The following is a 13,893-nucleotide window of genomic DNA, read 5'->3' as shown; positions in this document are numbered from 1 at the left end:
TTTCCCTGAGCCCTCACTGGTGTGACTCTTTCGGTGGCCATGCTAGCTTTGGTCTCTGAAATTGGTTCCAGGATGCCTCATGCCCATGGGGTCTTAGTTCTCAGCCCAGAGAGCTGGATTTCTTAAGCATATGCCCTGAAAATTTTAAAGCCGAATCTTAGGGGCAGAAGAAACCCGAACTAGCAATGTCGCTTGAGCCATTAAGTTTGCAGAGGTTCAGGAGGAGGCCTCCTGCCCTTACAAAGTGGTTCGTGGAGGCCGCAGGCCAAACCCAGGCCGCAGGGCTGGGCAGCGGGTTCTCTCTGACACACTCAGCAGGTGCTTCTGCTCGCTGCCGTGGCTTCTTTCCCAGTAGAGAGTTGTTTTCTGTATTTACTCCTCTAAATGGGAAGAACTGGAGGCTAAATACATCTTTATTTTAACATTAAATTTATTGGGTAACATTGATTAATAACATGATGTAAACTGTAGGCGAACAATTCCATGTAGCACATGTCTGTATGCATGTCTTTGCCTTGCCCCTTCATGTCTGTCACTGATTTCTGTCAGTCTTCATGTCCTGGGAATGCTTAGAGATTTCTTGATGGTGTGGCTGTCTGAGGAGGTGTGTCCAGCTTGAGTGGCTTCCTGCTTCCCACCTGGAGCCCCTGAACTGTGAAAATTAATTGCATTAGTTGTTACGATTTTTATGCTTTGGGTTTTACGTTAAGTGATAGAACTCTGAAAGTAGGCACTTTGTGTTGGTCACAGTTGAGTCCCTAACACTGAACCCAGAGCCTGGCCTCGTTAGGCACGGAGCTATGTGTGGACTGAATGACTGACTACTCCTGTACTTTCGTTTTACCTGTAGCAGAGGGAACTCTTTGAAAGGCAAAATTTCAAAGGCATCTGAAGAATAAGTCAGAGGTCACTGAGTCCAAGAGTCTAATTTTATGTATTTGAAGTAAACATTTATTTTGATCTATTGTATACCCCAAATTGTTAAAATTTGATAAACAAAACTTTTTAAAAACACTACACTTTGTTTTTTTCTGTTGAGCAGCTCTCAGCCTAGTGGTAGTGGAGCTAGAGAGCATTTCACATTATGTGGTGAGGACAGTTATAGACAGTGTCTGAGGGAGCAGGAAAAGATTCAGAAGTTGCCCCATGGTGGCAAGTAAATGGCCTAAAGGCTTCAGAAAGGAAATGTCATCTGAGCTGAATTGTGAAAGATGAGTAGGGTTTATGGAAATAAAGAAGAGCAAGGAGGGGCAGAGAGAGTATAAGGCAAAGCATAGAAGTGTCTGCCATTGTAGATTATGTTGGGTGTAAAACTAATCTAGACAGAGCATATGTAAGTACAAAGTGAGGAGGCCATAGAGTCACATGGGCAAGGTCAAGGGGACCGGTCACATGCAGGTGTATCATGTTGCTTCTGAAGAGCCCTGGGTCGGGTGCAAGTACAGAGCGACAAGGCTGTGTTTGTGATGGTGAAAGTTTTGAGATGGTTTGGGCAGGAGTTGAAGAGGGTCTGAGACCTGGACCATTTAGAATGTTTCTTCAATGTCCAGAAGAGTGTTGATCATCTAAACTTGGATGGAAGCGGTAGGGCTTCTTCTCAGGCAGTCATTCAGCGACTCTTCACTCAGTGCCTAACAAGGCCAGGCCCTGTGCTAAGCAGAGAGAACATGATGGTGAGGAAAGCAGCCAGGTCCACTGCTCTGCCAGGGCTTTGAAGCCTGAGCAGGGAGGGAGGGAGAAATTTCTCAGATAGTGTACTAATGATAATAACTAAGGAGATTAATGCAATGAAGGAAAGGAAGATAGAGCAAACAGACAAGGGCTCATTGAAAAGTCAGGGAAAGCTTCCTGATACTGGTGATGCGATGGGCAGGAGTATTCACTGAGGAGTGGAATGGGTGAGCTCTTTTGAGACTGAGGGCACAGCCCAAGTGAGGGCCTATAACAATACAGACAATGGCATTTCTGAAGGGTGGAAAGCAGACAGGTTGGCTGGAGCTATGGTGAGTGATGGAAATCATGGTGGGTTATAAAGTTGGAGAAATAGTCAGGAGCCAAGATTCGATGGGAATATGCAATCTAAAGCGGGAAGTATGGATCTATCCTACGAAAAATGGCAGAGAGGTTGAGAGCAGGCTAGCTGATGTGACTTACATTGCTGAAAGCTCACTGTGGCTGCTGTGCACAGGATGATCCCTACAGAAACAGGAGTGGCGGTTAGTAGGCATGTGAAGAAATGCAAGTGAGATGTCAAGTAGGTACAGGCAACATGATGGCCCTGAAGATGGAGGGATGTGGTGTGATGGATTAGAGGCATTTTAGGAGGTAAAATCCACAGGTCTTAGTGTAGGATTGAATGTGAAGTGAGGGATGTGGCATGATCAAGGAAGCTAGGCTTTGGGCATACACAAGTGATTGGATGATGATATTATTCAATAAAATAAGGTAACGTTAGAGGAAAACGGGTTAGGAATGTGATCATGAGTTTGGTCATGGATAAAGTGAGTACATGGACAAAGTGAGTACATGGATAATGTGAGAACACGGACAAAGTGAGTACATGGATAAAGTGAGTACATGGACAACGTGAGTACACGGAGAATGTGAGTACATGGTGGTTTTGAGTTGCTCAAGTGGAGACACTGAGGAGGCTGTAGCCTATGTGGGTCTGGATCTTAGAGAAAGAACTGGAGATAGTACAGCTTACAAGGTCACTGGCCTTGAGGTGGTAATTGAAGAGCTGGATGTAAACTCTCCCTAGGAGAGTGCCTAGGGAAAGAGTAGAGAGTAGAAAATAGAGGGTTTAGGAGTAAGTAATCACAGACTGAGAAATGTTAAGAGGTAGAATTAGTTTGACTTGGTGATTGGTCATTTGAAGAAGGTGAAGGAAAAGCTGTTGCCTAGAATGACTTTTAGATTTTAGATGTGTGTGGTCATATGGAAGGCGGCAGTTATCTAGCTGGTGATGATTTCTGTTTGGGATGTACTGAATCTGAATAGTTTGTAGAAGGTGCCAATATTATTGCCATCATAAAGTATGTATGTTTTTGCATTTTCCTAGTTTCCTTTTTTATAACTTCCACATCCCACCAAATGGATAGGAAGAATATGGGACTAAGAGAGTGACTGTTAAATTTTGGTGGACAAATGAGGAAGAGAAGAAGTACAGAAAGATGAAAGGGTAAGGGGGTCCATGTCATATAAGGTAGGCAATTATAAAGTGGTGTGTAGGGATGAAAGAGCTAAAGAAAAACAGAAGGGAAAGGACAGGAAAGACATGAAAAAGCAGGGTTGGGGGACGGAGGAATGGGACTAAAGACAAGACATTAGGGTCATTGTTTCTATCTAGGACCTAGGCCAGAGCTTTAATAATAGCCAATGCTTTAGAAGTATATTTAGATTATCAGAGACTTTTATTACATAACTAGGGGCCCAATGCATGAATTCGTGCACCTTGAAAGGAACTGTGGGCTGTGAGGCTGCGGTGGGCACAGGAGTGGGTCTCAGCCCATCCTCTGTGCCCCCGCCTGGCCCCTCCCACCGTGGTCTCTGGTCCCGTCTGCTGGCAGCCCTGCTCCCAGTGCTGCTGCCACTCCCATGCACTGACGGCAGGGGCCCCACCCAGCAGCGGGTGCGAGCGGGGCTGGTGCTGTCAGTGGGTGTGAGCGGTGGCTGCTGCTCAGATCACCCCTCAGGAGCAGGGGGAGGTGGAGAAGCCCTCAGGGACAATTGAGGCCAGCAGCTGCCACTCTCACCTACTGATGGTGCCAAGCAACCGGGACCAGCAGGTGTGACTGGGACCAGTGCTGGCAGCAGGTGCGAGCGACAGGCAGGACCAGGGCATGCGGGAGTAAAGAATTGTCAGTAACCACCAGAGGCTCGCCCGGATGACAGCGACCGGTGCCCTGCCTTGGTCTGGGCTCCTGCTCACCTGCTCCACCATCCTGCCAAGGCCGACACCCGCCATGTTCTGTGCATGCCCTCTGGTGGTTAGTGCACCTCATAGTGATCAGTTGTTTGGTTGTTTGGTTGTTCTGCTGTTCAGTCTATTTGCATATTAGGGTTTTATATAGAGAGAGCTCATCAGTTTATATTTATACCAAATATGTAAATACTAGAGTCCCAGTGCATTAATTTGTGCACGTGTGGGGTCTGGCCAGCCCTCCCTGATCAGGGCCAATCAGGCTGGGTTGACTTGGGGGAGGGGATGTGGGATGTTGGCCAGCCGGCCCCGCCCCCTGGTCGAACTCCTGGTAGAGGAGACAATTTGCATATTAGCCTTTTATTATATAGGATATAATGGCAAAGCAAATTCTCTTGATAGGCCAGCTTTTAGGCTTTTTCCTTAACAATTCAGTTATTTTTGGTTTAAAAATATGCATTTATAGAGTGACACTGACACGGCATGAGTTATGGTTTTTCTTGACAAATGTTTTTTGAGGGTCTGCAAGTGTTTAATGCTATTATCACATTAAAGTAATTGGGAATGTATTGTATGTGATTCTAATGCAATTTCCTGTGTGATTTCTTAGCAGAAAATGTTGGACATGAAGGAGGAATCCCTAAAATAACGTATCCAATAAACAATACAATTGAAGCACAACTTGGTGAGTAAAGTTCTGAAAGCCATTGAAATCATTAAGGGTAGAAATCAACAGCCTAGGGAATTTCTTGAATTTCAGGGATGAAGAACATTCCACACACGTCCCGTTTTCCAGCTCGGAGGTTCCTGGGCTCCGCAGGAGCGGCACAGAAACAGCAAACCCAGGGAGCCGAGCCCTGGGCAGTGGCGGCAGCCACGGCCTGGCAGTGAGCACGGCTGGCCTCTGGTCTAAGAGAGTGAATTCCAACTCGCTGGCCTCAGGCATTTTACAGCCTGCACTACCTCATGTGTAGTCAGAGGCACTGGCCTCTTCCCTTAGATTGTCAAATTAAAAACTGACAACAGCCATCCAGGGTGAACGAATCAAAATTATAGCTATTTTTTTGTCAGATAGGCAAAACATATATTTTTCGGTGTGCTTCAAATTTTAGTAATTAGTTTATGTGTGCCATGAGTTGAAAACGATTGGAAATCATTGGTCTAAATGATTAATGTAAATCTGTTTATGCAAAGGCGATGAAAATGTAAAAATAATTCCCAAAAGAGATGATAAAACTACTAATATAATGTTGGTCAAGAATTCTGAATGATACAATCTCGCACTGGAAATTATTTTAAAGGAGTAGAGAGAGTTATCATGTTATTTTCCTTATCTTACTTAGGAAGGGACCAGTGAACATTGCCTCAGTTTATGATCTAAGTGAAGAAAAAGGAGCTCAAATTATTTTTTAAAATGTAAAGGTAATTGCTAATAAAATACTAGTTGAATACTTTCTGAAGAAAAAGGTAAATTAAACAAATTATTATTAAAAGATAAATGCTGAGGTTGAATCAAATATTAAAATCCGGTTACATGCTATTTTTAAAAGACATAGTTCTAAAATACATGACCTAGAAGATTAAATATAAATTCATATGCCTGTATATCTTGGCAATATGAATCTTTCAATCTGATAAATGTCTTTTAATGCAAAAAATTAAATGAAAAATTGAATCATTTGATACTAATAAAATTATAATTACCCCTCTCCCCTCAAAAAAAGTTATGTGCCAAATAACAGTGCATCAAAATATTTGAAGCTAAAACTCTTGGATATACAAAAGCAATACGATAAGACAATGCAATTATTTCAATTATAGTGGGAGATTTTAACATACTCTGGATTTGACTAATTTGTTAGTCAAATAAGGATCTGAAAAATTATAGTAACATGATAAGAATAATGTATTAAATAAATCACACTAATACAAATTATGAAAAACTCAAGAGTCCCAGAAGAGGAAATCAACAACTCTATCTTCTATTCATTTAAAATAAACGTTGACTTGCACATGCGTCATATTTGTCCCTGTCTGATACTGGCCTCCCATTTAAATCAATTCGAAAACAGTTTTCCATGATGCTAGCATTTGTGATGACTATTAATAAATCACAGGAGAAACTCTAGACAGAGTAGAAATATTCCTACCTGAACCTGTTTTCAGACATGGTCAGTTATATGTTGCTTTCTCTTGAATTTGAAGAGCATGTGATGTTAAAGTTAAAGTTGTAAATACTTCATCACAAGGGAAATTAGTCAAGCACTCTGAAAGTGTTTTTACTCTTAATGTGGTATACAGGGAGATATTAGAATAAGTTTAATCAATTTATCAGTCATTGTTTTTATATCATGTTTTGTTTTTATATCATGTCTTTGTTGTTGTTATATCATGTTGTTATTGTTTATTTATTAATCAATTTATATATCATTTTCATATAGATTTTACTAATTTTCTTTCATCTCTGACACTTCTATTATAGAGAAAGGACAAGTAGCGATATTAAAATATTTCTTCTAATTAATTTCTTTTCAATGTGCATGAATCCGTGCACCAGGCCACTAGTTTATAAATAAAACCACAGAAGTGACATTAAAAAATAAAGACAATTTTTTTAATCTAATGCCAAAATGATGTACTTTTGAAAATAAAATCAGTGGAAGAAATCACAAAAGATCAAAAATTAGACTAGCATAAAAAATATAGATGGCGCTATAGATGAAAAACAGTGAAGACACAAGCTCCCGTGTCCCTTGTGACCTCTGCCCAGTAAAGCAGATCAGCACTGACCACAGGAGTGTGTTTTTGGTGATGAGAAGGTAGTCAAGGCTCAAAAACAGGCCGTATTTGTTAAGCAGGTCACTTAGGGTAGAACTTTTATGGAGTGTTTGTGACTGCGGTTTCAGGCTCCACCCTTACTGTGAACTGCACCATCACAGACTCGAGGGACAACACCAACCTGCGCAGCTGGAGGGTCGGCAGCACTTGGGTGGAAGTGTACTACCAAGAGTCCAAGCGGGTCCAAGAAGGAAACGAGTAGGTGTTTTGTTGTCCTGGCTTCTCTGCGAGCCAGCGGCACTTTCTCCAGTTCAGTGATTGGGTTAGCTCTGCTGCCTGAGAAGGTTCCTGCCTTCTCGTCGCTCCTTTTGCTTTGTCTCTCGAGGATCTCAGGGCTATGTGTGGGCGAGCAACTGTTCAAAGATTGTCACTCTCCTGCGTCCTCGTTCCAGATGAGGTGAACGGGAGGCGTGGCCTGCTGGAATGAGATCCATTTCTGTCAGCTGCTCCTGAAAACCAGTCTCATTCCCAGGCACGTGATGGACCAGAGGCCTTCAGCCTTAAGCAGGAAACACGTGGCAATACAGGGACCCTTGGGGAGCAGTGCATGGTCATTAGCTGACTGAGGGCATGAGCCCCATTTACGATGGTATGAATTGCATGGTGTGGAACAAGACTCATGAGGTCAGAGGGCAGGGAACGTGTGTTGGGCCTTGCAGTGTAGATAAGTTAGGGTACGTGGAGAGGGAGAGGGGAAGTCCTTTAGGGTGGAGGATGGGAGTTTACAGTGAACAGAACCACACTTCCCCGTCACACTGTCCCCAAGAGAAGGCAGGTTTAGAACTACACCATGCACACACCTCACTGAGCTACTCGGGGAGTATTTGTAGGTGCACGGCGGCTGGAGTGTCTCTAGGAAAGAACCTGGTTCTCCAGACGAGGGGTCATGAAACACGTCGGGGAAGATATGACTCAGGTACTAATGATCGACTCCTCTTTCACAGAACCCACGTTGCTTTTAAGGAACATGCTGTTTACACAGTTGGCATAACCTTTTTAGAAGTGAAAATGGAAGATTACGGCCATCCCTTCACATGCCATGCTGGTGTGTCTGCAGCATACTTCATGCTAAAGCCCCCAGGTAATGTTCCCGTGGGCCAAGTACTGCTGAGAGGCTCAGATGGTGGCAAGGACACACACGGAAGACAGGTGGCATGAAATGCAGGCATGTGGCAGTAGGGTGGTGGGACACAGACAAACCCAGCATGAGGTACAGGGTGCATCTGAGAAGGCTCTCCAGGCGCTGCAACTCCAGCATGGGGTGTGTGGGGAGTGCCATGTTATCAGACGTGGAATGCGTGGGGAGTGCCATGTTATCAGATGTGGAATGCGTGGGGAGTGCCATGTTAACATACGTGGAATGTGTGGGGAGTGCCATGTTATCAGACATGGAATGCGTGGGGAGTGCCATGTTATCAGACATGGAATGCATGGGGGGTGCCATGTTAACATACGTGGAATGCGTGGGGAGTGCCATGTTATCAGACGTGGAATGCGTGGGGAGTGCCATACTATCAGACGTGGAATGCGTGGGGAGTGCCATGTTATCAGACGTGGAATGCGTGGGGAGTGCCATGTTATCAGACGTGGAATGCGTGGGGAGTGCCATGCTATCAGACATGGAATGCGTGGGGAGTGCCATGTTATCAGACGTGGAATGCGTGGGGAGTGCCATGTTATCAGACGTGGAATGCGTGGGGAGTGCCATGTTATCAGACGTGGAATGCATGGGGAGTGCCATGTTAACAGTGACATGTTCTCCACCAAAGTTCTGGTAAACAGGTGTTCCTGTATCAAACCTGATTGCTCAATGTTTATAGTCATGTGCTTGTGATTTTCAGCCTTTAGGTGGTTTGTTATAAATAATTTGATATGAAAATAAAATGTTTATGTATATTTTGATCAGGTAACTTTTAAAATTATCTGCAGAGGCTGAATTCTGACACTGAGCAGAGGCCTTCAGACTTATGTACACAGGTTGCTCTCCTGGCACCGTGCAGAGCTTACCGTTGCCCACGGGAGGGGACACAGCCGGGGAGACCGAGATGCTGTAATCATAACCTGGTGCACAGCTTAAACTGCCAGCGGGCGAGGGGAGGTGCTTGAAGACCCGTGTAAAATGCTGCTCTGCACCTTAGCAAGACCGTTTCTTCTTGATTCTATTAATACCAACTTGTTTCCTTGGCTAGCTGGGAGCAAGAGGGAGAGGGCTTGACTTGACAGTGTCCCTTGGTGATCGGTTTAACTGTGCTTGCATGTGTCTAGCTAAAGTCCTACTCGAGAGGTTTTTCTAGAATTTAACATTAACATTAGCTCAGTGAGTGCTGTATGGAGCTATAGGATGTGCCTTGGCCCCTGGCCTCCTGAGTGTCCATCGCCTCCCTTCCAATAACAAGGAGTAGGGATGCGTCCACAGCAGCTGCAGTCCTGACACACAAGCACGTGCATGGCCTGGAGGCCATAGTCACTCTGCCCGAGCTGCTTCAGCCATGAGTGAGCACGCAGCACCTCCTCTCCTCACCTGGGCCCATGGGGACTCTCTGGGTTGCAACAGGTGGAAGAAGCCTTGGGCTTATCAGCCACCATTATCCATTTTTACTCTTCTAAAGGACTTTCTCTTGTCATAGAAAGTAAATTTTTAAGTTATTTTTTTTATTGATTTCAGAGAGGAAGGGAGAGGGAGAGAGAGATAGAAACATCAGTGATGAGAGAGAATCATTGATCAGCTGCCTCCTGCAAACCCCACACTAGGGACTGAGCCACAACCCAGGCATGTGCCCTGACCAAGGAATCAAACCATGATCTCCTGGTTCATAGGCCGATGCTCAACCACTGAGTCATGCTGGCTGGGAAGTAATTTTTGATGGTTTCCCCCAATCAGTCTTGTGCATCTGTCTCTCTTGGTGGCCCACCTGAGTGATTCTTGAGGCTCTATCACCAGTGCGGTCCTTTCTTATCCTCATCCCTGATAACCTTCCCACTCTCAGGGCTTCAGTGTCATCTCTGAGCAGGTGCAGCCCACATGTCCAGACGCATCCTCCCTCCCACCTCCCAGGTGGCGGCCTGCATTGCCAGCTGCTTGCTGGCCTGATTCTGAACTTTGTGGAAGAGAAGGGTGTCATGTTTTTTTCAATGTTGCTGCTCAGGCCTATGGGGCTCATGGCTGCATCGGTGACGTAGCAGGCAGCCGTAGTTCATTCTCACTGCTGAGTCCTATTTAACTGAAGAACTAAATCACAGTTGATTATTCTGCTATAAATATGTCGCCATTGTGTTGTTCCCACTTTGGAGCTATTCCTAGATCATGCTGCTTGGACATTTCAGGCTGTGAGTTGTTAGGTGGAGAGGCAGTCCTCCATAGCATATCCTCGAGTAGGATTACCACAGAGGACTCAGGGGCCATCCAGAGAGAAGAGGGGAGGAGACTGCACAAGACTTGAAGGAATTATCATTGAAATCGGCCTCAACCTGGAAGTGTGAGTTCTTTGTTTAGCGACCTTGACTAAAAATGACCAACATAGATTTTCTTTTTTGTCTTTTTCTTTTGTTTTTAATGTTGACACTATTACAGATGCCCCCCAGCTCCCCCTCCCTTTGCCCACAGCTCACCCCCGCCCCCCCCCCCCCACACTCCGACATACACCACACTGTTGTCTGTGTCAATGGGGGCTGTGCGTATATGCTCTTTGGCCACTCTCTTCACCTTCTTTCATCCAGTCACCCACACCTCCAGCCCCTCTAAGATCTGTCAGTCTGTTCCATGTGTCCTTGCCTCTGGTTTTGTTTGGTTTATTTTGTTCATTAGATTCCACATATTAGTGAGATCATATGGTGTTTGTCTTTCTCTGACTGGCTTATTTCACTTAGCATGATACTCTCCAGGTCCCTCCATGCTGTCTCAAAGGGTAAGAGCTCCTTTTTAACTGCGGCATAGTATTTCATGGTGTAAATGTGCCACAGCTTTCTTATCCACTCGTCTACTGATGGGCACCTGGGCTGTTTCCAGATCTTGGTTATCTATACTAATAAAAGGGTAATATGCTAATTAGACCGGATAGACTGGACGTCTTCCAGACGTCCTTCTGGACAAAGCCACGGTGGCGGGGCCAAGGCAGAGACAGTTAGGGGCAATCAGGCAGGCAGGCAGAGCAGTTAGGGGTGATCAGGCTGGCAGGGAAGAGTGGTTAGGGGTGATAAGGCCAGCAGGGGAGAGCAGTCAGGGATGATCAGGCTGGCAGGGGAGCAGTTAGGGGCATCAGGCAGGTAGGCAGAGGGGTTAAGTTTGATCAGGCAGGCAGAGGTGGTTAGAGACAATCAGGCAGGCACGCAGGCAGAGTGGTTGGGGCAATCAGGCAGGCAAACAGGGGAAGTTAGGGGTGATCAGGAAGGCAGACGATTGGTTAGGGGCAATCAGGCAGGTGTGCAGAGTGGTTAGGGGTGATCAGGCAGGCCATTAGTATTTTAATCAGAATTGCATTGAATCTATAGATTTCTTTGGGTAGTATGGACATTTTAATGATGTTAATTTTTCCAATCCAAGATTTCAACATTCTTGAATTTGTTAAGACTCCTTTTGTGTCATAACATGTGGTCTATCTTTGAGAATGTTCATTGTGCACTAGAGGTATATACTTCCACTTGTTTGTATCTTCCTCTATGTCCTTTTTCAATGTCCTATAGTTTTCTGAGTATTGGTCTTTTACCTCCTTGGTTAAGTTTATTTTTAGGTACCTTATTTTTTGTTGCAGTAGTAAGTGGTATTGTTTTATTAGTATCTCTTTTTATTAAATATATTTTTATTGATTTCAGAGAGAAAGGAAGAGGGAAAGAGAGATAGAAACATCAATGATGAGAGTGAAACCTCCTGCACGCCCCCTAGGGGAATCGAGCCTGCAACTTGGGCATGTGCCCTTGACCGAAATTGAACCCCAAACCCCTCAGTCCACAGGCAGGTGCTCTATTCACTGAACCAAACTGGCTAGGGCATTTTCTCTTTCTGATAGTTCATTATCCCATATAATAAAAGAGAATCGTGTAAAATTGACCGTCCCTCCACTACGTTCACCAGCCAATCAGGAGTGAGTATGCAAATTAACCCACCAATGATGGTGGGTTGATTTGCATACACAGGCGCGAGGCGGAGAGCAGAATGGGAGAGCCAGCAGAGAGTGGAGTGGCTTGGGGAACTTGGCTCCCCAAGCTGCCAGACGGAGAGCAGAGAGGGAGAGCTGGCAGCTTGGAGGACTTGGCAGAGTGGGAGGCCATGGACGGAGACAGAGCAGGAAGGGAAAACCAAGAGCATGGGGAGCACCAGGAATTCTGGGAAAAGTAGTTCTGGTGGCAGCCCCAGGACCTGAAGCGGAAGCTCAGAGCGCAGGGAGCACCCGGAATGCTGGGAATCGTAGTTCTGATGCAGGCGGATCTCCTAGACACTAGAGCAGCGGTTCTCAACCTGTGGGTTGTGACCCCTTTGATGGTTGAACGACCCTTTCACAGGTGTAGCCTAAGACCATCCTGCATATCAGATATTTACATTACCATTCATAACAGTATCAACATTACAGTTATGAAGTAGCAACGAAAATAATTTTATGGTTGGGACACAACATGAAGAACTGTATTTAAAGGGACAGAAGGTTGAGAACCAGTGTACTAGAGCAAAGTGAGCCTGGGGCAAGTTACTGTTGTGGTGGGGGATGGAGGGAAAGCAAAGGTGAGAGACATAAGTAAAATCAGAGTGTCTAGGAAAAATTAAAGGGAAGATATCTTAAAACTTCCAGGAAATCTCCAGCAATGAAGCAAAGAAAAAAAAAAAGCCTCTATTATTCTGTGAGCAACAAACCAAACTGAGTTGGGATCTCAGACAATTCGCTCATATGATTGCAAAGACAGACAGAAACTCCTGGATTGGAGAGGGCTCTCCTGAGGGCTCCCAGATTGCAGAGGGCGCAGGTTGTGCTAAGGGACCTCCACACCCCCCAGTGCACAAATGTCATGTACGGGGCCTCTAGTAAGTGTACAAAAATGCCACTGATCTGGATGTTAATTTTGTATCCTGCTATTTAGCCGAATTCATATATTATATATAGCAGTTGTTTTGGTGGACTCTTCATGGTTTTCTATGCACAATATCATGTTATTGGTGAATAATGACAGTTTTGTTTCCTCTTTTCCAATATGGATACCTTTTATTTCTGTGGCCAATAGGTGCTGAAAGCAGACATCCCTGTCTTGTTCCTGATCTTAAGGGAAACACTTTCTGTTTTTGCCCATTGAGTGTGATGTTGGCTGTGGGGTTTGTCATATGTGCCCTTTATTACACTGAGATATGTTCCCTCTATTCCCACTTTGTTGAGAGTTTTTATCATAAATGGTTTTATCATAAACATTTATCAAATGTTTTTTGTGCACCTATTGATATGATCATGTGGTTTTAACCTTTCATTTGTTTTTTGTGATATATCATATTTATTGAATTGTGAATATTTGACCAACCTTGCATCTCTGAAATAAATTGATCATGGTGTATTATCTTTTCAATCGATTGCTGGATCCAATTTGCTAATATTTTTTGAGGATTTTAGCATCTATGTTCATCAGGAATATTGGCCTATGATTTTCTTTCTTTGTAGTATATTCATCTGATTTTGGAATTAGGGTAATACTGGCTTTGTAAAAAGAGCTTGAAAGTCTTTCCTCCTCTTGAAATTTTGGAATAGTTTGAAGAGGATAGGTGTTAGATTTTCTTTGTGTGTTTGATAAAAGTCCCCTGTGAGGCCATTGGTCCAGGAATTTTGTTTACTGGGAGTTTTTATTTTTATTACAGTTTCAACTTCATTAGTTATTATTGACCTATTCAGGTTTTCTGATTTTTCCTGAATGAGTTTGGAAGATTGTATGTTTCTAGGAATTTGTCCCTTTTGCCCAGATTGTCCATTTTTTGGCATATTTTTCATGGATTATTTTTGGCATATTTTTTACAGTTATTTGTATTTCTGTGGTGTCAGTTGCTACTTTCCCTCTTTCATTTGTGATTTTATTTATTTGGGTGCTTTCTCTTTGTTTCTTGGTGAGTCTGGCTAGAGGTTTATCAACCTTATTTGTCTTTCCAAGGAACCATCTCTTGGTTTCAT

At 44.2% G+C, this 13,893-nt stretch overlaps 1 protein-coding gene across 2 annotated transcripts in view; it reads left to right on the top strand.

Annotated features, from left to right (window-relative positions):
- Window positions 1-13,893, top strand: part of IL1RL2 (interleukin 1 receptor like 2) — a 45,006-nt gene that overhangs the window by 14,963 nt on the left and 16,150 nt on the right. For both annotated transcript variants that reach the window (XM_059658864.1, XM_059658865.1), the window contains 3 exons: window positions 4,533-4,607; window positions 6,829-6,958; window positions 7,705-7,841. In XM_059658864.1, the coding sequence (XP_059514847.1) occupies window positions 4,533-4,607; window positions 6,829-6,958; window positions 7,705-7,841 (342 nt within the window). The remainder of the gene's footprint in view (window positions 1-4,532; window positions 4,608-6,828; window positions 6,959-7,704; window positions 7,842-13,893) is intronic.

Source organism: Myotis daubentonii, chromosome 12 (genome assembly GCF_963259705.1).
Source record: "Myotis daubentonii chromosome 12, mMyoDau2.1, whole genome shotgun sequence".
NCBI classification, from domain to species: Eukaryota; Metazoa; Chordata; class Mammalia; order Chiroptera; family Vespertilionidae; genus Myotis; species Myotis daubentonii.
Note: the sequence above shows the minus strand (reverse complement) of the source record. Positions and strands in the feature narration are given on the sequence as shown.